This window comes from Periplaneta americana, chromosome 6 (genome assembly GCF_040183065.1).
Source record: "Periplaneta americana isolate PAMFEO1 chromosome 6, P.americana_PAMFEO1_priV1, whole genome shotgun sequence".
NCBI classification, from domain to species: domain Eukaryota; kingdom Metazoa; phylum Arthropoda; class Insecta; order Blattodea; family Blattidae; genus Periplaneta; species Periplaneta americana.
In genome coordinates, this window is record NC_091122.1 from 65355778 (window position 1) to 65382318 (window position 26541).

Consider the following 26541-nt stretch of genomic DNA (forward strand, 5'->3'; position numbering starts at 1 on the left):
ATCAAACACGTTTTTAAATTTAAGTAGAATGTAATTTGCCGCATGTCAATGCGAGGCTTGGTTCTTGAGTTACAGACTTCGCACAAATACTTATGACGTCATAGCGTAGTGATTGCTGGTGTGATTGCGTAGTAGACCGAGAACATCGGCGAGTGCAGCGCAGCGCTTTGTATTAAAATAAATAATCTTCTCTGCCGTAGTAAACGTGAACAGAATTTCGGACTTAGTTATGATTGTGTGAAGTCATGTTTTGCTTTTCAGTTAATCATAAAACCAGCACATACTAATGTTGTGGTTTTATGTAGACGTATTTTCTTTTATATGAACGATTTTGAACTACAGTAGACTAAACAGAAGAAATTGTATCGTAATACAGTTTAAAATGCCGTGGTGTTGTGATTTTTCGTGTTCAGAGGGAACAACAAAAACAGAACATGAAGAAGGGTATCATTTCATGTATTTCCGAACAGAGAAAAGTTATTGCAAAGATTTCAAACATGGGTGAAGAAAATCAACAGAAAAGGTTTTGCACTATCGAAAACTACTGTTGTGTGTTCCAGTCATTTCCGTGAAACTGATTTTGAAGAATCGTCTTTACTAAAAAGACGTGTAATGAAAGACAATAGAACTCCTATGAAAATTAAGAAAACTTCTGTCCCTTTCCTATTTTTGAAAGGAGAATCTCCCCAAGACAGTTCTGATCTACGCGCTCCTCTGCTTATAAATGAAAGAAGGTCGTCGAAGAAGCAATAGCAAGTTGCAGTGATGCACCTATAGCTGAAAATATTGACGTGTGTGTAGTTCTCGATGAGGCTGAAAATTCACAGGAACCTAATATAAACAAAGTTGTGCAGTGTGACATAGGGTGCGAGACGCTAAGAAATGTGTGTGGTGAATCAGATGTGGGGGAGCAGAAACTGACTTAGAGACATATTTTCAAATAGAAGAAGAAACTTCAAATTCTAATTCATCAGGTTCCGAGGACGCTGCACATGAAACAGAAAGTAAATAGGGAGTCAAGAAGTGTGTGTGTGTGTGTTTTTTTTTTTTTCTGGTCAGCGTTACAAATTTTGTTTTTCTTCTGTAATATTTGTCATTCCTCTTTTACAAATATTTGGTACAAACAATAGGACTATTGCTGAAAGTTAATGCAGTGTGCCAGAATGCCCGTAATTGGGAGTGGAAGTCGGAACAGAGGTGAAACTTAACAGTGAGTTCTGCGTTATACTTGTGCGATATGAGATACAAATTGTTTGAAACATTTTTAAAAACTTTACAGTTATGTTTCATCGGCAAGACAACATTTTATAAAATAATTTCGAAATTCATAGAACCAACAGTAGATGTAGTTATTTTCAGATTCATGAACAACTTATCAATTCCCTAAAAGATAAAAACTTGCGAATCGCTGTGATGGCCAATTTGACTCACCTAGTTACAGTGCAAAATATACGACTTACAGTGTAATGGACCTCGATTCAGATAAGATTATAGACTTCGTAGGTCTGCAAAGAGGTCTAATTGTAGGCGAAGCAGCATGCGAAAAATTTCTAGATCGCCTAAAAGAAAAAAATGAACATTACCCTCTTTCTACCGAACCACCATAGAGGAATTAGGAAATTGATAAGGACCAAATATGAATGGATGGGCTATCAATTTGACATTTGGCACATGTCAAAAAGCTTAAAGCCGCCGCACAAATGTGGAAAGAGAGCATCATAAATCACCTATGTGGTCTTGTGCTACATGTGAAGGTGATTCTGACGATTTAGAAGACAGATTCATTTCTGTATTAAATCATGTTTGTAATATATACGAATGGGGAGAAACAGAGACATAATAAAAAATGTGCACACATTCACCCATACAATAGTGAGAGGGAATTGATCGAACCTGGATCCAGCGATTACAATGCTCTGAAAAAAATTGTATGTAACCCTGCCCTTTTAAAAGACCTAAATCAGACTAATCAATTTTGTCGCACCAGCAAATTTGAATCATACCATAACGAGAGATTGCTTTACACTCCTAAGAGAAAACACTTTCCATATGGTGGAATGGTAACAAGAATTATGACTGCGATAATGGACCATAATTACAACGTGAAAAGAGATGTAACTGGCTCCAGACTCCAGTACTCTTAAAGTCTCTAAACGATGGGTGAAAGATAAAACATACAGCTGGAAGAAAAATGCGTGGAGAGAAGATACTATACAGAAAAATGTCTTGGAAGTAGTTCTAGTTATCAACTGCCGCAATTCGATGATCCACATGTTTTAGAGGTTTCCCCAAACATAGCTTCGTGCCTAAACCGTGTGACTCAACAACTATGACGCAATAGAATAATATAAACCATGTACTAATTTATTGTTGACGTGAGATAAACACGTATTTGCAGTCCATTCATAACGAATATTTCACGTCTCACATACATTCACTCACTCAGTGAAGGCGTTGACTTAAGTTATAATGGATCGACATATTAAACCTTTTCAGTTTGAACCCTTACCAGACCCAAGTTGTTCTAATCACTATGAGTATGAAATTCAAAATGGGTAAGTTATTATTATTATTATTATTATTATTATTATTATTATTATTATAGTATATGCATGTGATAGGTCCTAAGTGTGTTAATAATAACTGACTGTAACGTATGAATATATATTTACTCGTTCTAACGTCTTTGTTCTACGCTGTATGTCAAATGGAACTACAACGCAGTCTTACGAAGCGATCAGTGGTTATGACGTCAGAGCATGCAGTATGACCTTTAATATTTCGCAAACTAAAAGGCGTAGAGCGATGCGACAAACGCCGTTAATCCAAGGATTACTTTGGTAAACATCCTATAATATAATCGAAATATGGAATTTTATCGCGGACTGCTCCTTTAAATCTGTAGAAATCACAGTAGTCTTCTCCCCTGGTCCTTACTCGTTCCCCGTAGAACTTGGGAGACCTCAACTGCATAAATCCCGCCATCTCAGATGAAAGTTTAGAAAAAGACTGAAACCTTTAAGTCTGGGTTGACCCACTTAAAATTTTTTAAGCAATTGCTAATAAAATCAAGACAATGCTTGGTTTTATTCACACTTTTTCTAGTATATGCTGGAAAATTTAGCTTTTACTAGTACCGCTATATCTTTCTATTTAGGAAAAGCTTTATCTTAGATGTTATTCACTAATATTAGTAGCTTTTGTCTAAAATGTACTAGTAAAAGCATTTGCTAGATTTTATTCACTTGACCCATGTGTTTATTACGTTGTCAGACGCTTGCTGTTATTACGGAACTGTACTTTGGAATTAATACTTTCTTGGAACCGGAACACTCGAAAAAGTTCTGGAAAGAGAATGACTTTACCCAACACTAGTCTATGAAAATCTTGACATCTGACTCTATACGTTCAAATCTTGAAATCGTGAATGAAATTCTTCCCGAAGGAGATGATGACCGTTGAGAGACAGGCCTACTACTTCTATTCAACATTGCAACTAGCTTCTGCCAACAGTCGGTACTGAACGGGAGATAGGGTTGCATAATGCCGAGGATGAGGTAATGCCCGCTTGCTCTGCACGGGAGCAGTGTAGAGCGCACATGCTCGCTTTCGGTCCAGTTGATGATCATCACTGTTCTACGTCTTTATCTTAAGTTTGATTTTTGTCCATGGTCTCTTTTCCGACTACTTTCTCAATTACTATACGGGTCATTCCAAGGTTGCGTATGTGACATTTTGACAGGAGATTCACTTACGAAAGACCTGTAGATTAAATGTTTTAAGAGCTAACAATTTTATTTTCTTATATTAACCACCAACTACTTAATTCAATTATGAAGTTTTGATTTTGGTTAAGAAGAATACACTTAACAGAAATAAAATGTCAATCTTTGTTGCGTTTGTGACGAAATAATATATCTCCTTCTCAAGCAAGTGAAGATTTTATTTCAATTCTGTTCTCTTCGATTATGTATATGATTGTAACTTGTTGGTGATATAAATAAAATGTATACTTTTAAGATTATATAATAGTATTTGCAGAGAAACATTGACATTCCACGTAAATTCTAATTTGAAAATGTTGCGTGTGTGACACTTGGAGACATGTTAAGTTTACATATTTTCATCAGCAGCAATGTGACATAGATATTTATTTACAGAGGAAACAAACAAATACAACTGCTATTGAAATTAATTAAAAAAATACACATAGCCTACAAATGTCAAACATTGTTACAAACATTCATATAAAAGTAAGCACAGACGCAAGCATAGTCACCTAAAGGCAAATTGACCCTTGTTATTAAGCAAATTAGGAGACATAGACATTAAATAATTTAATATTTTCATGAAATTAACTGTTTATCAGGTATAAAGGTTCATCTACTCTAGAAATATGGATATTACAATTACTTTGAAATATTTTAACTTTTTGGCATAAAGGGTCCTTTGACATGGAATGACCCATACAAGAAACACAAACAACATTTTCTAAACATTGTTTTAAGTTATAGTCTATACCATGGAAGAAAATAAAAAAACACAGACAATTAATAAACACTTGTTCAATAAAAGGTTTCCCAATTTGTTTAATTCATGATTTGTTTATGCTCACTTCATGTATTCGAGTCAATATAGGCCTAATGCAATATAAGGGGTAGAACATCATAGAATTGCCAGTTTGGATTTAGATTAGTTCATGCAGTTCCCATTCTTCAATATCATTAATAATGGATCTAATTTTATTCCTAAATTGGAATTTCATTGCCGGATTTTTTTTTAACTTTTTATAGCTGAATTAGACCGAAAGAGAAAGTGTGTAGTCACAGTCTTTTTCTAGATCTCTCAGCGGTTCAAACGAATTACTTAATTTTTTGAGATGGTCTTCTATTCCCGAAGCTATTCTTCTTAAATGTGTTACAAACAGTTGAGGTTGGAGTTGCAGTGTCACCACCAGGGACAGGAAGGGTATCGGTACTTGTCGTAATTGAGAAAGATCTGCAGGAGAAGATACGGGAGACATCTGAAAATTGTTGGGCTGGATATCATTACTCTGTAGTGTCTCTGTATTTTCTTCCTCCATCACCACTTCCGTCAAATTAGATGTAGTTTCTATACATGAAATAGAAATAATATTACAAAATTAGTGAGGTGTATTAGTTTATGTATATGCGTTATGTACCATTTTCTCAGTTTCATATATAGGTATATCATGGTTACATACTTTCTATGATGAACACAAGGTTCCAAAAATGATAAAGCCTCCATTAGATGCCATTGTGGCTTTACATTTCCTCCGGAACCACCGGAAAGCTCCAATTTCATTAATTGCAGTTGCAGTGTGAAGCTGTCTCTCAAAGAGACAAATCTAACAAAAGAAGCTCTTGCCGTGCCTACAAAATAAAATAATATCGGAATATTAAAAACAAATCATGTAACAATAGCTTAATGATCGTACATATATATATATATATATATATATGTTAATTCAGGCAACATTACATTCATGTTTCTGTAGCGCAGTGGAAAGACAAGGAATTCATTCAAAAGAGTCCGAGTTCTGTTCCGAGAACAACTTTTTTTTTTCTTTTTGATGTTATTTATTAAATTAATTTAGGTACATTATTTTATTTGAACCCAAAGTGGAAGGGGTTTTTACTGCAGAAATAATATATCTGTATTTCGTACTGGTCCAGCTGACGGGAGTTATTACGCTGTGGAACGGAGCGCTTATGAAATGCAAAACAGACGCAGATAAGCTACTGGCGAATGCCGCGCTAGCAGCGGAGTGGAATCCCGCAGTACAATAATCTCCCTGTAATATGGTTATAATATTATAGAGTATTTCAAAAGTCAGTTCAAACATTAAACCGCTATAAATATCATAATATTTGAGATAGAGAAAAAATAAAAACATCACAGTTTTGGGCAAACAACGGGGTTTACAAAACATTTGGAAGATGCCCTCCGTTCTCTTGTTCAACGTACAGCATTCTGTCTGCGACACCATGCACACATTTTGCAGATAATGTCTTGGAATATTGGCAATTTCTTGCGAGATGGCAACTTTCAATTGCAGTAGGGTTGTTGAATGTCAGAAAAACTCGTTCATTAAGGTAATTCACAACCAAAAGTCGGCCGGATTGAAATCTGGAGATCGTGGAGGCCACATTGTTGGAAAGTGCCTCCTATTTTGATCGGAAATCGAACCTCAATTACACGTGTTAACTCTACCATTAATTTTTAGTAGGTTAATTTACGAAGCTTTATCAGTATCTTAGGTTATTACCGTCTGAATGAGATGAAGGTGATAATGCCGGTGAAATGAGTCCGTGGCAGTGGCTGCTCGTGATATTTGATGTTGGGGGTTCACATATATTGAATATCGGTACTCCTAAATAAATCACGACATTAATTTATAGCATTACTGTTTTCGTGTATATGAACTCGTTTTCAGAAAAATTAAACATACAATCAAACTGTAAGAATCAAATACTCACCTAACCCAGTAATTCGGAAGAGGACGGTGTTGCTGTTGAATATTTGTAGTGAAAATCCATCCTTCTGTCCTTTTTTGTTGAAAATATGTTGATCACTCTCTCGTTGAAATCAACACATTCCGTAACCATAGATTTTTCAATGGATAGCATTGCTAAGGCCGTTAGACGTTCTTCCTCCATTGTACTTCGAAGAAACGTTTTCACCCGAGCTTGACTGTGTAACGTTTTATTAGCACTTCCTAATTTAGAGCGAAACGGGGGGCATTGTTAAGTACATAGAATGTTATACAGAACTCTGTTATTTAACGAACACACTTTGAACTATATAAAACTCCTGATATCAGGGATAAAACGCAGAATATGTAACGCACACGCTGGCTTCTATCTGTTCTGCACAGCAACACTCCAAGATACGAACAGCTCAAGACAGCGCTTTCGAATGCGCCGTGTAATCAGCATTAGGTGATTTATAGCAGCCCTATAACGAGCATGGCGGCACGAGGACCGAATATCATTCTCTGCGCAGCTTTCTTTGCGCTTCCTCTAGTGTGACTGACAGAGAAGGACAGTGTTGGAGCCACAGCTTTCGTTGGCGACAACAGAGTTTTTTTAACACACTTTTCCTCTACTTCTCAGCGTGTTCCCACTGCCGCAGGCTGTTTTATAAGGTCTAGCTGGTTCACTTCTGAGAATGAACCCCCAGATCCAACTATTTCGCCTGACTTTACTGGCTATAACTCACTTATGCTCTAACCAAAAGAAGCCGAACATCCAGCAGTTTCTTTCTATAGTTACTCTTAATTATGAAGGGAATGAGTGGCTTCAAGAGACAGGGGGTTCAGTGAACCAGTGAACCTAAAGACGAGCCGCGCCTGGTCCGTGGTCCCGCACCGAAAGTTACCTAGCATTTGCTTATATTGGATTGAGGGAAAACCCCGGAAAACCTCAACCAGGTAACTTGCCCCGACCAGGAATCGAACCCGGGCCACCTGGTTTCCCGGCCAGACGCGCAAACCGTTACTCCACAGGTGTAGACAATGGAATAAGACAGACTGTTACAGTAAACGGGGAGCGCTGCTACAGCATGTTACAGAACTTCGTCATCCCTAGACTGAGCAATCACGATATCTTCATGTAAGATGACGCTTCACCCCACATCTTTATCTCTGCAAAACAATTACGCAGATGTTTGGCGATATACGCTATATCATATTTAAATTTCTTGTACGTATTTGTAATTATATACGTGAAACTATTACAATAAGTGAATGTAAAAAATTGTTTGCGATAGTGTACTATTGTCTTTAATTAATTTCTTTTGTTTTGTGCGTTTTATTACATTATCTACTGTTGTTTTATTGTAACTATTTTCGGAAGCGATTGTGTAAAAAATGCCTAATTCTTTATTGTAATCTTGCTTTTCATAGGAATGTTTACAAGTCTATTTACTAGGCTATTAAGGCTAGCTATTTTATATTGAAATGGGTGGTTCGAATGCGAAGAAATTAAATGTGTTGTTTGTGTTGGTTTTCTGAAAATTTTGAAATAAAACGACTTGTTAGATTTTTCCACTGTCATGTCTAAGAAATTAAATTTATTATTGTTTTCATCTTTCGTGAAGGAGATTTTGGAATTGATATTATTGATATTCTTCGAAAGATTATCAGAACTAGTATCATGGTATATGATCAAAGTGTCATCTACATATCTTATCCATTTACTGATATAATGTTTGTTTTGTTTGTTTTATATATTTTAATCATATTTATTTAAATTGGACAGTATATCCACACAGCCGTCTCCATATAAGCCGGAGTCAATAATGTGGCGCAGATAATGAGTAGCCGGCAGCGCTGACTGAGAAGGCTACAACTGTTTATTTATTTATTTATTTATTTATTTATTTATTTATTTATTTATTTATTTATTTATTTATTTATTTATTTAATGTGATAGGATTTAGACCATAGGGTCTTCTATGCCATCCTACCAAATAGCACATAGAAATAAAAAATACTAACAGTTACAAAAATATTGCAAATTAAATTAAAGCCCTATAGAGGGCCAGGAGTGTCAAAGAACGCTACAGAGCACTTATTAAGCTAATACAAAAGGGAAAGTTAGTTGAAATAACAGTAATAGCAATGATGATAGTGATAATAATAACTTTAATTATTGGAGCAAGAGGTACCGCTACTCTCTTCATGAAACATGTGCTTAAGAGGCTTGGAATACCCATATCTATTATTCCGATTGTAACCTTAGCTACATTGAAAGGCCCAATTGCGCTACTAAAGCATCATCTATATTCAAAATGAAACTAAGTTCATTAGCACTCTTTACTTTTTCTTAATACTTATGTCTCTCTCTAAAACTAGGTATATTTCTACTAATCTAAAAATGTATTTGCAGTCCTGTACTTGTAGGAGTTTCATTTGTCAAAACAAACATTTGTATGCTTAAGTACTCTTTGTTCCTTGTGGCAGCTCACAAATGGTGAGACGATTTCAAAATTCATTTAATAATAATAAATACATTACCTATTAAGGATTATACTGACAATAGTTACAACATTTATTATATGTTATCCTCAGATCTGGGTTAAGCCAAAGTTGTGCTACTTGACAGGTATTTAACAAGCAATTCCATGATTTAGAATGTGATTCTTTAATTTAAATTTGAATTGTGATATTGTCCGACAGTCTCTGACATAGTCAGGGAGAGAATTCCAGAGGCGTGGAATCGATATGCTGAAAGATGAGTAGACGGATGTTCTGTGCAGAGGAATAGACAGAAGGTATTATTCGACCAAGGCCAGTGGAGTCCTGCAACCCGGAGCCATAACTCTACTGCTCCTGCGTTCGTAATACCGTATCGCGATAGTTCACATTACGTCAGCGGCTCCACTCGCCTCAGTCGAGTAATACATGTTCTGGGTTCAAGGTAGTGAAATGTAAACAAAACGAAATGCTAAGTAGCCTAATAAGAGGAAATTGAAGATTCTTCTTTCTTTAAGTGGATTCCAAGACAACAGTTCTAGTGACGGTGTTACATGATAAAAATTTTCTAATGTTACAAACGAAACGAACTCAAATATTGTGAACACGCTGCAGTCTGTGGACAAGATCAGTATTTAGATTCTTGAATATAGAATCGCAATAATCGAAATGGGGCATCACTGAAGTCTGAATGAGATTCTTTTTAAGGCTAAGAGATAGAATTGGTCAAGTGTTTGAGGGAATGAATTATAGAAAAAGTTTTCTTACATATCGATGGCCCAGAACGAGATTGTCCATTTTACGGTTTTTTTTTTCAGGAGAGCTATTTTAAGCTCCTGACATTCAAAGCTTCATGAAACAATTTGGAATAGCTTCATAGCACCCTTATTGAGAGGAATATTTACAATTTTGTTCGATTCATATATGCAGACAAGAACTGGAACACAATGAAACACAGATTTCTTTCTTATAAAAAGTTGGACTTAGAACAGTCTGGTTCTCAGTCATCGATATGTAAATCACTTGACTTTGAAAAGTTAAATTTGAATCTAAGTATACTACTAAATTTTTCACTGTTTTGCTGTATGTAATTGTGGTATTATTTATTTTCATGTTCGACACAGTGGCTAGATTTATTTTGTTTAATGTTCGTTGGTACCATTATTATAGTTTGCAATTTGTGTGAATTTAGCCTGAGTCCAAATTTTTGTGCCCATTGAGCTACAGATAGGGAATATCGGACATAACAGCATCACAAAATTATAGACATTTCTGTGTATTAACACTATTAAGTATATAATATACAAGAAAGGAACGAAATGCATGTACTATTATAATTGTACTGTAGACAATCTTTTTCTTCTTACAAACTAGGCCTAACGTCATTTTCATCTCCCTTGAAAATCTGTCAACTTCCTTTTGTTTGTGTTATTTTGAGTTGAATTTTGCTGTGTATCATTTTTATGTTTTGTTTAATTATTTAACTATACATTAACTATAGCAGCGACTATTGTGTCACAAATATTATTGATGAAATTTCCATTTAAACATTCGATAGTAATATAAAATTAAAGCACTTAATCACAAGTTACAAAATATTGCAAAAGACCCAAGAAAAATTGCTTCTGATTTTGAACTTCCAAAAACATAACAAATATCAATAGTTCTTGCCGTTTTTTGCATAATAATATTGAAATAGTCGCTGCTGGTTCAGAAATGCAATGTCCAAGAAAAAAATGTCAACAAGGAAAAAATGTTCAATGAAAATTTTGTCAATATGAAAAAGATGTCCAAAATCAAAAAGACCATAGGCAGATAATCCCAAGTCAAAAAGTCCATAAATAGTTCAAAGTAAAAAAATCCATAGTCTCTTCAAATTTATGAATTGTTAAGTTAATTGTAGTAATTGTTAGGAGTGTTACTAATGATTGGTCGTCTCTAAATCCAATCGAAATTTACGAGTAAAAGTATGACCTAACTAATTGATACATAGAAGAATAAACAAAATTTGTGTATGACGGTTTCGTGTATCATTTACATTCGGCTAACAGGAAGAAGGACAAGCGATATTGGAGGTGTACAGAAAAGACCCGCTGCAATTCTATATGCGTCACAAATTTTGATTTGAACAATATAATCTTAAAAAAAAAAAATGGCACAAATAAGCATCTCCATGAAGCTTGTGTTGTTGACATTGAAGTGAGGAAAGTTTCAAATGTAGTTAGGTCTAGTGCGGAAGCACGTCCTAATGAAATGTCCTCCCGAATTGTCCGTTCCGTTCTGGAAAATGTGTAGTTGGAATTTGGAAATTTAGCCAATCTGTCAGACAGAAAAAAACCAAGAAAAACTGTTAACAAATAACAAAATCAGCGTTAACTGCAAAATGTAAGAAATTTTCAAGATGTGGAAATAAATCAGCCATTTGATAAGGCATTGAAAGGTGAACAATTTATCCTATTTAACTTCGGTAGAGAAGATCTGGATAGAATCATAATATTCTGCACGAATCGGAACATTGAACATTTGAGTAGATCTGAACATTACTTCACAGATGGAACGTTTAGACGGTGCCATTGCAGTTATGCAAGTGTTCATTATACATGCTAAAGTTTATAACGCAGTAATTTCATTTGTATTATGTTTAATACAAGAAGAACTGAAGAAATGTATTCAATGATTTATGACAACCTCAAGTCTGCAGCCATTAGATTAAGACATGAACTAAACTCGCTTTCAACACTATTGTTATAATTTTCACTTGAGAGATCATGTTCTACATAAGTATCTTATGAAAATATTGTGTAATTATGACCACTTCGTGAGCCGTACATTTAACAGCAGTATTCATCTCGAGTCACATGTGTGGCTTCGACCACGGTAGTGTATGAATGAGTTGATTATGTGAGCGTTGAAGACTTGATTACAATGAACAGTCTGTAGATCACGTAACAAACAGCAGTGCCTATCCAGTGTTTACATTCTTATATACCGATGGCTAACAATAAGATGTATTATCTCTACTATTGTGTTTAGATAGCTTGGCCGGTCATAAAATTATGCGCAGTAAACCAGACAAGTCCATTTGATACTGACAAGGAAAAAAAGGGTGTATGTGTTATAGGCATCCAACAATGAAAACTTAGTGCGTAGAAACCAGCGGGCGTGACTGTCTCGCGCAGATGACGTATGCTCCCGTTCCCAGCATGCTCTCACGCCTACTGCAGGGGAGTAAGAGGGATATAGCATGCGCGCCGCGAGGAGTTCGAGCTGAGTTTTGCTTGTAAGATACCTATAGTCGCCGTGCAGTTCCTGCAGAGCTCACTTCTTTTCCTCGTACAAGTGCGTAGTATACTAATTACTGCAAAAACATTAGTACCGTAATGGAACCAATAGAGAAATTGTAGTTTATTTTATTGTTAGTGGAATAGTGAAAAGGGAAGACTGCATGTGTTCAGTGCGAGATTTCGACAACAGTGAGTGGAAAAACTGTGATCGCCCATGGAATGCAGGTACGTGACCATTGTTTTTCCACATAGCTATAACCAGGCTTAAAATCTGAAACAACTTAAGAATGAAGTGAAGTTACAGTGCAACGGAGTAAAGATGGAGTGAGGCGGCGCGTTAAGTTTTGTTTACCTGTGCGTTAGTGTGCAATCCGGTTCGTGATCAGAAGTATAGTATTCTTCCGTCTCTCCGTACGAAATGAATTCAGGCCATCACAATGCATTTTCAGTATCATAGTGAACAGTTTTTTCGATCTAGTTGCATAGTTGTTCATTGTAACTCTAACGCCTTCAACGTCGCCGAGGACATGAAAACTTGTGAGGGTATCGTGCTCCATTTTCCACCGTCACTAGATTGTACTACAGTCTTTCATAAGTAACGAATCTATCGAAAAATCAACTATTTTGGATAATTTTTTTGAAATCATGTTCATCCTCTCGAGAAAGAACCCTTCCCTGTGCCGTACAGTCTATTTGGAAACAAACACCTCCTCCCCCGCCGTCAGAGGAAGCTACTTATCCATGTGTAATGTGCATTTGATACCAACTTAAAATGACCTGGAGCATGGCCTTCTATATGCCAAGGACTTAAAATTACCTGGAGCATGACCTTCTATACGCCAAGGATAATGGCACATGGCCATGCCTATACACATTGTTGTGATAGACTGGAATGATAAAATGCCACGCAGCCGCTTAACGTTATTGCAGAAGAGAAAAATTGCTCCTTGGTTTGAACATGAAAACAGTGTCGCTCAAATTAAGCGTTTATTCCGTAGACGAAGTATTTCCAGGCAGGTGGGTCGGTCGCACAGGTCCAATTTGTTGGCTTCCGCGATCACCTGATTTGACTTCCCTGGACTTCTTTTTCTGGGGATTCAGCAAGGATCGTGTCTATGCGACTAAGCCACGCACCTTTCCTGAATTAGTGGAACTAATTGAACACATGATACAAATGGTTACGCCTGACATGCTCACCAGAGTCCATGAAGAGTTGATACGTCGCTTACATTTGTGCATTCAGCAGAACGGAAGACATTTTGAAAATTGTACACCATAATTTGTCAACAATTGAAACTGTTTTTACATTTATGTGTTTTAATAAAGGCTTAAAACAATAACCATTCTTTCGTTTAGTACCTCTGGCGGTTAGAGGACGGTGTGTTTGTTTTCAAATCGAGTGTACGGCACCGGGAAGAGTTCTTTCTCATGAGGATGAACATCATTTCAAAAATTATCGAAAACAGTTCATTTTTCGATAGACTCGTTACTTATGAAAGACCCTGTATTAAGAGTAGAATATAACGCAGCACATTGACGTTGTTACATTCACAGTATGTCTGTCTACTATGTTCAAGGAACTCTATAGTCAAGTTGTGCGTACATTGCTAAAGTGTCCCGGATCCTAAGCCTGGCCATAATTACATCAGCATGCATACAGTTGTCCTCCTTCTCACTGACTCACTCGCATCACCCCTATTCAAATGTTCGCGTATAACACCGACCAAATTATCTAAACACAACAGTATCTGTAAATTTCCAGATGAATAAAAAATATTTAAAAATTATTTTTCTCAAAATAGACAAACTTTTTATATATGTTTCTGCTTTGCAAGATGATCTACTGGAGGATAAAATATTAGTTAACTGTACAATTTTGTGAACAAAATAATTACATAGTTAAACTAAATTACCTTTTTTGTAGATACGAGGTATCACTTCTTAGTCATCAATATTTGTTTTCTGCTTCTTCGAGTGATATGAAGACTGCAATAAATAGAGGGAACAGAACGTGATTACTGTTCGCTTGTTAACACATTAAAATTACAATTTGAAGCAACTGCTTCACGCTCTGGAGTTACATGTGTGGACACAACAAACTCTAAACACAAATACAGATCAAGTAGATATGTTGCAGTTGAACACGCAAGGAGAATCTCTGTGTATAAAAGTAATATCTCTATCTGTATATTATAAAATAGTTCACCAACATGAAGGTGAAACCTACTTTAAATACGGAAACTGTGAACAAACACGGATAAAAATAATTTGTAAACTGGTTTTCAGTCAAATGTTTAATCTTCCTCCGGAGGTGCCGAACTCAATGGTAACAGCTTTGAATAGATATGGTATTATTCAGTTGGTGAAGGACGATCAGTGGAGCACTGCTTTTTCATCTCCTGTTAATAACGGTATCCGTGCATTAAAGATGCAAGTGAAACATAAAAAAGACTGCCCAAGAAGGAAAACAACCCTACAAGTTAGTGTTCAGTCACGGAAAATGTTACTGAGTAATATTGTAGGACCACGTTTAGTAGCTACTTCCGAGAGCGGAGAAGTGGGGCTAGGGGAAGCTAACCTCGCGACCTATGCGTGCTTTATGCTGAACCTGAGATAACATTATGCATCATCCGTTCATAAACATTACCGCTCCATAGTCTGTACAGCTCTTTTATTACTTAAATCTCTGCCTCTGTGCAACGTCACTGTTTGCGTTTAGAGGGAAGAGAGAAATAACAAAATGTTGTAATGTCTTTTTAATATTATGCTAAAAAGCATGAAGTTTCTGCGGAAGATTTTACAGGATCGAAGACTCATTCGAGAACGACCGAACATTATTGATTGGCGTTGCAGGAATATCACAAAAGTTAAACGCTTTAGAGCAGAACAAAGACAAGTTATCTCTTTGAGTCTTCGATAGACACCGATTTGACTTTCCAAAAATGGTGGCAGAAAAGAAAAGAAGAAAACAAACCCAAAACGCTTTTAATAGTAGATATAGGTTTCGAAACCAAATTTCTTGATGGTGGTCTTCTCATTTATAAAGGTGGCTCAACTACTGGTGAACTCCACCAGCTTCTAGAATTAATGGTTGAGGGAGCGAGTAACTCCAAACTTGCCACCTGCCTCTGTAACAATGCGAGTCTACTATGGACGAAATAATTCGAGTAAGTGGAGATGATGGAAGTGGTAATGATGGTAGTGGAATGAAAGTGCTAATGCTAGTGATAACTCTGTCTTAGCTATGCATTTGGAGAGAAAAGCACATTGTTTTGTTTTATGTGAGCGTAATAACATTTATATACAAGTTAGACTGTTATATTTGGATGTACTATAAGCTGTTGTCAGGAAGTCAAGAGGAGGATAGCAATAGCAAAAAAAGCTTTTAATAGAAAAATGGGTTTCTAAAATAAGAGACTAGTGAAGTGCTTTGTGTGGAGTGTGACACTGTATGAGGCAGAAACATGGACATTACGACGAAGTGAAGAGAAGAGACTAGAAGCATTTGAAATACAGATATGGAGAACAATGCAATGGAGCGTGTGAAATGGACATACAGAATAATGAAACTGTGCTGGAAAGACTGGGTGAAGGAAGAATAATGCTTAAACTGATCAGGAAGAGAAAAAGGAATTAGCTGGGTCACTGACTAAGAAGAAACTGCCTACTAAATGATGCACTGAAAGGAATAATGAACGGAAGAAAAGTTCGAGGCAGAATAAGATATCAGATGAAAGACAACATTAAGACACAAGGATCATATGCGGAGGCTAAGAGGAAGGCAGAAAATAGGGAAAATTTGAGATTGCTGGGTTTGCATTGAAAGACCTGATCTTGGGCAAAAAACTATAATTTAAAAATGACACTTAACTGCTAATTCACATAATATTCAACTGGGATAGTCTATGTCTACATTTATATTTTACATTGTTTAAAGTTCAATAACGTCGTAAGGAAGTGTGCAGGACACAACACTTGGCAGTGAGCTTATAATCATAAATAAAGACTTGCCACTACATCCACAGAGCGTAGTCTTGTTCTCCTTATCGGAATTCTAATATACTTGTGCTGCAAACATAGAGCAAATGTTTTTTGTACGCTAGTACCAACTACTGCAATATGTTTAGAATACATCTCGCTTATTGCGATTACGTCATAATCAGGACTATGAAGTCGCTACTAAACGCGGCCCTACAGTACTGTTATGGGGAAATTTTCACAAGGAATATCCACATTACATGAAGGGCTAAGTATGACGAAGTTCTTGGAGCTAGACGCACCTGCAGAGGACGAAACAGGTAATTCATCCGAGACAGAGGTAACAAAAGTAGCGACCGGGAGGACGGAACATTCTGCGTTGGAGAAACCAGACTGGACAGAGAATGCAATAGAAGAGGTGACAGACTCCGATGAACATAACACAGTTCCTGGGTGCATGAAAACAACATAAATTTCTCCTGATTCGAAGTCATCCCCGCAATATAAAGCTTCATGATTAGAGTCATGCTGTACTTTACAATTAGAAGAACCAGTGGAAATTCCTTAAAAAAAACTAAAACTCACAATACAGCAGGATTTTTCAAGGGACCCACGTTTGAGAAGTCGAGATGCGCGGCCTACGTGGCTAACGAGAAAGATAGGCTTCGCCACGAATCGAAGTCACGTGGTTATCATGGTCTAGTCATGACCATCTTGACAATCGCCTAATATAAATACATGTTCAAAGTTCTAAAAAACAAAGGAATAGCTATATTAAACTCATGTTAAAAGTGCATTTATATATACATTTTTCAATGTTGGCCATGTTATGTCTAAGAGTGTGACGTCGCGCCGTAGCCTGCTTTCTCGTAGCCACGTGACGCTACAGACAAAAACATGTCACATAATACTATAGTTTGTGCATTTCGAACTGGCGGCTCAAGGTCAAGCAATGGACTGTATATGCCATGTGTGCTTAACCAATCCTGGATCATTTTCCTTGACTAAAGTCAGCTGGTATAGCCGGAATTACCAGTGCTTCAGTTCAGTGACTCGTGCGTGGTCCGTACTTTTGTAGTTTGTACGTGACTTTTATTCGCCAGTTCGAAATGCACAGATTATAGCAGCAATACGAGAACAAAGACCCCCATCCATGTGATATATGTGGCCGTACTAAAGATAGCAACAAGAAAGACAGTGTTGACAGGAAATCCAATCATAAGGGGAATATAAACTCTACCATTACCATTGCCGAGTGAATACTGACTTGGATATGTCAAATGTTTAGTAAGTGTGTACTGTAAATGTCTTACTGGCGTTTAGTCTTGTTACCTCTTACAGGGTTCTTTGTCCTCAGTTGTATGCAATACGAGGCCTGTCTAAAAAGTATCCGACCTTAAATTTTCCCGCGCAAAGTAGTGATTCTAAGGCGGCGCCACTGTGCACGGTGGAAGGAGGAACCGTAATGCGCATGCTTGAGTTTTTTCACCGCATTCGCTTGTGCCAGTCACTGGCTGGTGGTCGCCAAGTAAGGTGCTGTTCTAAGTGTTTGTCGAATTTAGTTTTCTCGCAAGATGACTGAACGAATTGAGCAAAGATACTGCATCAAATTTTGTCAAAAGCTTGGTGATTCTCAAAGTCAAACAATTCGTAAGATTCAGCAGGTGTTTGGGGAAGATGCGATGGGTGTAACACAAATTAAGGAGTGGTTCAACCGATTCAAAGATGGCCGCACATCAGCTGAGAGTGAGCAGTGTTGTGGCAGACCCCAAACTGCTCGGAGTGCAGCTGTTGTTGAAAGGGTGCAAAATTTGGTGATGGCAGATCGTCGTTTGACCGTGCGGGAGATTGCCAAAGAGGTTGGAGTGAGTAAAGATTCTGCACATGCAATTTTGCGTGATGATTTGAACATGAACGGAGTGGCTGCGAAATTCGTGCCCAAGTAGTTGTCCCTGGAACAAAAACACCTCCGTCGTAACGTTGCACAGGACCTTCTGGACATGGGTGTACGGGTACGACCCAGAAACAAAAAGACAGTCGTCGCAATGGAAGCATCCCGAGTCTCCAAGGCCGAAGAAAGCGCGGCAGGTGCGAAGCAAAATCAAGGTGATGCTGACTGTTTTCTTTGATGTCCGTGGAATTGTGCATCACGAATACGCACCGGAAGGACAAACAGTGACAAAGGAGTACTATCACGATGTTCTCCGGCGACTCCGTGATGCAGTTCGGCGCAAAAGACCAGACATGTGGACGGCGAACAACTGGCACTTGCATCACGACAACGCCCCCGCACATTCATCCCAATTGATCCACACTTTCTTGGCCAAACATGGAATTACAACCGTTCGCCAACCTCCCTACTCTCCAGACCTGGCTCCTTGCGACTTCTGGTTGTTTCCAAAATTGAAGACACCACTGAAAGAATCCCGTTTTGAGAGTAGAGAAGAGATAATGCGGAACGCGACGACGGAGCTGAACACCATTCCAAAAGAAGACTTCCAGAGATGTTTCCGGCAGTGGAAGGATCGGTGGGCTAAGTGTGTGCAAGCACAAGGGGCCTACTTTGAAGGGGATTAGGGTATTTGAAATATTTTTTCTGGCTAAAGGTCGGATACTTTTTAGAGAGGCCTCGTATTTCGCAATTATGTAACTTTAAATGTAAATTGTATACTGGAAACACAAATAACAGATACTTAGCCTAATGCTTTCATTAGACAAAATGACATTGCAAGAAGTAAATACTGATAATTTCCAGTTCTTGGATCCGTAATATGTCGTAAATACAAGCGAAAACAATCGTGGTACTGCAATTTTTTTATTGTACCGTACTGGTATGGATATTGATTCCCTTGAAGAAACATACGAGTGGTAGACTGATATCCACGAGTCTCAATAACACTCAAATTATAAATGTCTATCTTCCTTCTGGAACCAACCATCATCAGGAGAGAGAACATTTTATTATTAAAGAAGTTCCTTTGTTCTTGCGTCATCGATACAATCGACTACTGTACTACCAAAACTTTTGTGGCTTTGACTAGAAAATCGAACGCTAGTGCAGTACATATCACCTACCAGCTGCGACGTGGGAGTGCCAAGCTACTTGGAACTGGAGTACGATTCTCATGATTGCGTCAGTTACTGTGTTGCCATGTCTGATGAAATCATCATGAAGGATGTGAAAACTATGTTATATCGACCACTAATCGAAAGTAGGTGACAACGCTGGAGACACTGGAGAGAAATTCAACAATATGATAAGGACGAGTTGGCACTTGGTGGTTGGGTGAAAGATCGGCCAGGTGATGTCAGTCGATCTGCAGTAATGGTTCACATATTTTCCTCGTCGTCAGAAGTTTTGGCGCATCAGTACTTATAGGTGGAAATTGGAATTGTGTGTTACACGCAGAAGATCAAACTGAAAAATATAACCTAACGCCATTATTAGAAAATTTGACAAGAGATCTGCAATTAATGGATAAATGAGAACTGCTTCGCGGTAACGACGTAGAACGTACCTTTTGTCGACAGAATGTATATTGGAGATTAGATCATTTTTACATAACGCGAACTCATTCAGCAAATCTATACAGAATACAAGTTATCCCTACACCATTTTCTTATCATGATTGTGTCTATCTTTCCTAGCAGGCATGCAAACAACACCCCCTTTCGGTGGAAGTTATTGGAAACTCAATGAATCGTTGTTATATATAAAGGAAACCGTGACATTTTGAAACTTTAAACAGCAGAGACAGAAATTCAAACTTCAATGTAACCTAAACAATAGATGAAGATAATAAAAACTGGAATTAAATACTTTTATCAGTTTGCAGATATTCGTCGATATTCATCCTCAACTTTTATTACCAGATGTTAACTGAACTATATGAGGCACAAAAAGCGATGGAAATAAATGTCTAGCTATAGTTGAAACTAAGTAAAATATTTGTGATATCTACCTCATACTTATGCATGGGTGATTGTTCGGACACGCGTACCGACCGTAAACGAAGACAAGCGATGTGCGTTTACCATTTAGTAAAAGAAAAGTGAAATGATAAAACTAAATATATATCCAAGTTCCACACTGCTGAACGGAATTGTAAATACTACAGGACACTGAATAAAAAAGTTGAGAACTTTTATACTTCACTCTACGTTGCATCTCGTGCATCACTGAATGCAACAGAAAACTTATTGAAGAGTGTGAACAGACATCTCAGTTTACAACAAAACAGCAGTAACAACAACATCACCAGCAACAGAAACAACAACTACTACTATTACTGCTACTACTATTATTACTGCCAATAACTCAAGAAGAATCTCGTAAGACATTAGAAGGCGCACCCAAGAACACTGTCCCTGGTCCCTGATGCACTAACATATAAATTTTATATTAATTAAAAGATATTACTGGAGCTGATGAATTATATTTTAGATAATGGAACTTTTTCGATGGCTTCAGTGATGGAGTAGTGACACTAATTCTGAAAAAGAATAATCCAAATAAGATGCAGGAGCATCGTCTTATATGTAACTTCGCTTAATGCTGACTACAAGTTGCTTGTGAAAGTATTGGCCAATAAATTGAAACCAGTCTTTCGGGATATATTTGAAATTGCTCAAACATGTAGTGTCCCAGAAAAATCAGTTTTATATGTAATCTTCCACCATTGGTGATATGGTGTTTCATTATGAAGAACGTAATGTCGATAAATTGAGCATTGTTCTCAGTTTACTTTAATAAGGCTTTTGGCCGGATCAATTACCTGTACCTACAACGTGTAATTAAATGTTTCTGCATACCGATCACAATAATTACCATTATCAAAAATATGTACAGTACCTACTACGCATTCCAGTGTTCAAGTTAATGCTTTCTTTACAAAATGAATTCTCATACAATCATCTGCACGCCAAGAAGGTCCTTTGTCTATGTTTTTGTTTGCTCTTAGTATGGAACACCTTATTCGAATGGCACATCACAACTTAAATTCAGAACAACGTGCCCGTCATTCACGAGCGAAGTGTACGCTGATGATGTCATCTTCCTCCTTTGTGACATGTTTGCAACACACAGTGTAGTCTCCTGTGCACAAGTGAACTCACAAAAGTTTTTCTTGTTACTCTCGGGTAGCTGACCTGACATTTTAATGTAATACCATCACGGTACGGCAAGCGAAGATAAGAGGAACGACTATTTGTCGTTTTTTCAACGAATGAATGGTTGAAATCAACTGGACAAAGGCAACTGCGCTCACAAGAGTTACACTGTTCTAAAAGATACATAGAAATCTGAATCTTTTTGAAAGGGTGTGAGATGTTAATGTTTTCTGTTCGTCAGAATTATGCTACCTAGCACAAATTCTTCCACTTTCTTGGACGTACAGTCAGCTGCTGCATCTGGAAAGGTGACCTCTGCAAACTAAAGAAAACATGATGTTGTTTTTGCCGAAAGGGAAAATAGGTCTTCTAATAATGGCAATAAAAGAAAAATGTCAAGCACTTATAACACGGAACATTTTACGCGCACGAGGAGAAAGTGATCTATGGACAATGATTTCTAGAAACGACACATTTCGCTATTGTGTAGCAGAAAATCCCCGTTACCAAAGTCTATATAAAATTTATGACAGTCATTAAGAGTCCTATCCTCCAGAACTTACTACATGGCATACAAATCAACAAGCAAAATTAATTTACAAACACATCATGAACTGTTTTCAGCCCTACGTATTGTTGAAGAATTTCATAATCAACGCTGGCACAAAATTTGGCATAGTATACATCTGGCCAATATTCCTAAACACCATCATCATCTGACAGAGTCCCCTGCATGTAAAACATGCGGTTTCCTAGACGCTCTGAAACCCAGAACAACCGGTTGTGGAACAGCACAAACGACTTGAGACGGAGCAAGAAAGCTACTCTTGCAGATATGACTCACGTGACAACTGCATGATAGGCAGGCACCAAACGTTAGTAGATTCTCAAACTGAAAACACACTGTTCTTAAAGGCTTGGCTTGCCGCAAGATTTTTGCATTACGAACTAACGGCTTCATCACATTCAATGGAAGACTTTTTTGAAGATGCTGAAAATAGAATTAAACAATTTTGAGCAAAAGTCACTGGCATAAAGTCTCAGAATTTCCAAGAACTGAAATTATTGCAATTTTAAAACATGCAACTTCAGTGTATAAATGCATGAACAGTACCAAGTGATTACCGATACGCTGTTACTGGTATTATTTAGTCCTCTTGTTTCAGTTTAATTTATGATGTAATTAATTAATAACTTAATGTATTTTGTAATTAAGAAAAAGAAAAGATAACTCATTCAAATATTATTTGTATGTCTACTAAGTACAGAATTCTGGTTAGTATACCAGTGTATGTTGGTTTATTTTAAACATAATATGTGCCTTCTTTTATTTTTACTAAGAATATTCTCTATCGAAGAATAGTAATTCTACATGTAAATGTATGTTATATGAAACAATTTGTATTATTGTAATTTTAAGACAAGATATCCAAAATATAAAATATGTGTTTTGATGTGATAAGTTAGGTAAGGGTATTGTAGCGAGTGTTTTAGTGTTCAAGAGAATGTTAATATTTAAAAGTTATGTAATAAGTTAGGTATGGGTATTGTATTGAAAGCTTAATTGTTGAAGAGAATATTTTGTTAATATTTAAAAGTTATTTCAGCTTATCATTGTCAAAAGAATTTGGTTTGATTATGATTGCACTGGTAATTTGCATAAGGAATTGAATAAGTGGATTTCAAACTGGCCTAAGGCCAAGTGACAAGTTAGGATAAAAATGACAACAATTTATAAAATAAATTTGACACCTTTAGATCCGTTCGCAAAAACATATGCAGACACTAAATCAACACTTAGGAAAGTCTGTTAAATAAACTTACACAGTTATATATAGGCTTGAAAATTATAAATTAAAACGTGAATAAAGCAAGTTAATATGTTAAAAGATGGCTGGTTAACAACAATAACAGTCTAGACCTCGGACAGTAAGGGACACCACATCGAAACTAGTCATCCAGGTGTTTTTATAATAAGACAGTTAACCTGGCCTAGTTGTGCATGAGTGGTGCCGTGTTGGTATCACTTGCGAGGTTCAGACCTGTCTTCGGACAGTTGTTGACTAAACAACAACGCAGTAAAGAAGTTATTGTTAATCAGTGATTATAAAGTATTAAAAGAGTGTATCAAACAATTAAAAAATGGACTTAGGACACTTTGGAATTCACCTCTTCAATTGCTTTGCTTAAAAGTATTTATGATTTCCTTTTCACATAACTGTGGTCGTTTATTTCCAGATAATTGTTTCTTTGTTGATACAGTATTAAAAGATAAATGTTGGGAAGAATTATGAGAGAGCCGTCCGAAAGACGTATGTTTTGTTATATTTTAAAATAATTTATTAGAATAAATTTTACTTAAAAAGTCACTGATACAATATATTGTCCAACACAAACTTGCACACACAGTTCTAAATTCACTTTTATATTTTAAACAACTTTTAGAATTCCAAATATTAACATTCTGTAAAAACAAACATGATCTTCCAACACATTGTGTTCACAAGCTCCTGAAATCTTGGAACTGAAGTTGTCTTAAAAATCACTGTACTTCAACATTTGATGGAAATTTGAACACTATTGTGTAGGAACCTTGAAAAGAACTGTAGTTGCTATACAGCCTGGTACGCAACATTTGTCAAGCATCTGAAAACAATAATATAGTTTAATAATAGTGGTTTATCCGCAATCATTTAATAATAACTACTTATCCAGTATAATATCACTATGGTAATGACAGTCATTACCGCATTGAATGCAGTAATTATTTCATTATCGCACTCAATTTAGTAATAAACTAAAATAGCTACTTATATGTCATGCTTCAAAACGGCTCCTGCAAAAAAGTTGGTATTTTCATGTGTCAATTCATACTTCACCTTCGATTTATTTCGCGGAAGCGATTGAACAACTGTCGAAGCTGCTAATTCAATATCTGAAGGCAAACTATCTTCAGAATCGCTCATTTTAGAAAAAAATATTTTCCTTTCTCACAGATTTTCGCTTGTTCTATTTCTAGACTGCTCGGGAAAAAGAGTATAAGTCAAAAAATGGCCAAAATAAGATGTCAATATTATGTTGCACCATGATATGTTCTATAGATTGGTATAAACAATATAAGTAAAATAATATAATTATTCAATTAAAATACAATGTTTCAGTATAAATAAAATGGGAAAAATCCTGCTTGGGAAAAACAATATAAGTTAATTTATATTGTTATGGCCGTACCAATCTTCAGATCTTCCTTGGCTCTAATAGTATAAGTCAGTTTCTTGTTATATTCTTTGTAGCTTACTTAGATTGATTCTAAATCAACTGCAACATCTAGGAATAGGACACAGGATCCAGAAAAAGAAAAATTTCTTTTAATAACACACAAATTTCACTTGAGTGTCACTGGTTAGAGAATTCCTGTATGTAAAGGCTGCTTCATAAAAACTTTTGATGAGACAAATAAGTTCATAACAAAGCTAGTATTCCTGCTACCAAAAGACTCAAGTTGGGGTAAATAGTATATATAGTAGGTGGAACCCAGGTGATGCAGCAGAGAAAGAGACAGACAAACATGTTCTTACTGCATGTTCGTAGAGTACATCCAGCCTGAAATAAAAGTAGAGCAACTACTGACTTTATAATCTAAAGGCGCAACAGCCCGAAGTTGGCCAGGGCCTACCTGCGTGACAAACATTTTTTCTTCATAAAGTATGGGTACAAAGTGCTGACGGAGTTGGGGCTCACTTGGAATATGTTCCTTCGTGTACTTTTCTAGAAATTCTCTAAAGTGTTTATTGTTCAATTTATTAAGCGGTATATTGGCATTGACCATCATGGCACATAGATCCCTGAAAAACATGGATTTCTTATCGTACTCTCTCTGAGTTTGATGGTACTGCTTGTTCAGCCATATTTCTATGCCTTTTTGTATTGCAGTGTCTTTTAATGTATTGTTTTCTTGCAACTTTTATATCTACTTTGCACAACTTACATGTAATGTAAATTATTATTGGCTCCGAACTCCTGAATTAAGTCCTCCAGCCTTTCATACTTTGAACTTTTTGTCTTCGGCATTTTATCTCGTCACAAATACAATGTTACGTTAAGTAAATAATACGACTTTCACATTTCACTGGTTTAAAGCACTCACTATGACCGTGTTCCGGCTTCAACACAAACTAGAGTGAGCGTGAGTAAGATGCGGTTCTATGTTGTATTAGACGGGACGTATCCCTGGGTTATGACGTCAGGTACAGTATGACTGTAGGCAACTGTATTCCAGCTTAGACGTAGCTGAAATTCTAAGCTTAATGATATGTATTCATCAGTGGACTACATAAGGTCAATGAGACTAGCTTGGCCTGAAGACTATGCAATGTAATTAATTATTGTGAATGGTTTCTCCATCTTCAAACTGTAACTGTAAGATAACTCTCATTATACAGCTTGATTACTAAAGATTTTGGAATGATGGAGAAAGACGGTCACTAAAAATTTGCTATATATATATATATAAATGTTATGTTTTATTTAACGACGCTCGCAACTGCAGAGGTTATATCAGTATCGCCGGATGTGCCGGAATTTTGTCCCGCAGGAGTTCTTTTACATGGCAGTAAATTTACTGACATGAGCCTGTTGCATTTAAGCACACTTAAATGGAATCGACCTGGCCCGGGATCGAACCCGCAACCTTGGGCAAAGAAGGCCAGCGCTATACCAACTCGCCAACCAGGTCGACTATATAATAATATTAGTAATAATTAAGAAGTAGATTTGACTCTTACCTCCTTTATTTTTGCGACAGCAGCCATTGAAGGAGCTCCCCTACTTCCGCCCGCCCCCGCGTCTAGACGATGGTCCCGGGTAATCGTCATCATAATCATCATCATCATCATCATCACCATCATCGAAAAGAGGTTTTTGCGCTTCCCGAATAATTTCCAAAGTCATTATTCGCCGCTTCTGATCCCACAGCCATGCGTCGATGTACTCGTAGTCGTCGTCTTCCAAGTCAGAAGGGTGCAAGGGCCTCTGGCTTCACGTGTCCTTCTTATTCGGAGGAACAGGACGATGACAATCCCAGGGAGCAGCGTCGGTGCGCTGTCGGGAGTTTTGTGTTTCCTCTTGCCCGGGGTTGCTTTGTCTTTCCCCTTCGTCTTTTGAGACTTCGGG

At 36.9% G+C, this 26541-nt stretch overlaps 1 protein-coding gene across 1 annotated transcript in view; it reads right to left on the minus strand.

Annotated features, from left to right (window-relative positions):
- Positions 1-3909: 3909 nt before the first annotated feature.
- Positions 3910-26541, minus strand: part of LOC138701393 (uncharacterized) — a 124574-nt gene continuing 101942 nt past the window's right edge. Inside the window, exons 13-14 of the mRNA XM_069828243.1 lie at positions 5225-5393; positions 3910-5112 (exon numbers count right to left, since the gene is read on the minus strand). Of these exons, the coding sequence (XP_069684344.1) occupies positions 5100-5112; positions 5225-5393 (182 nt within the window). The 3' untranslated portion in view covers positions 3910-5099. The remainder of the gene's footprint in view (positions 5113-5224; positions 5394-26541) is intronic.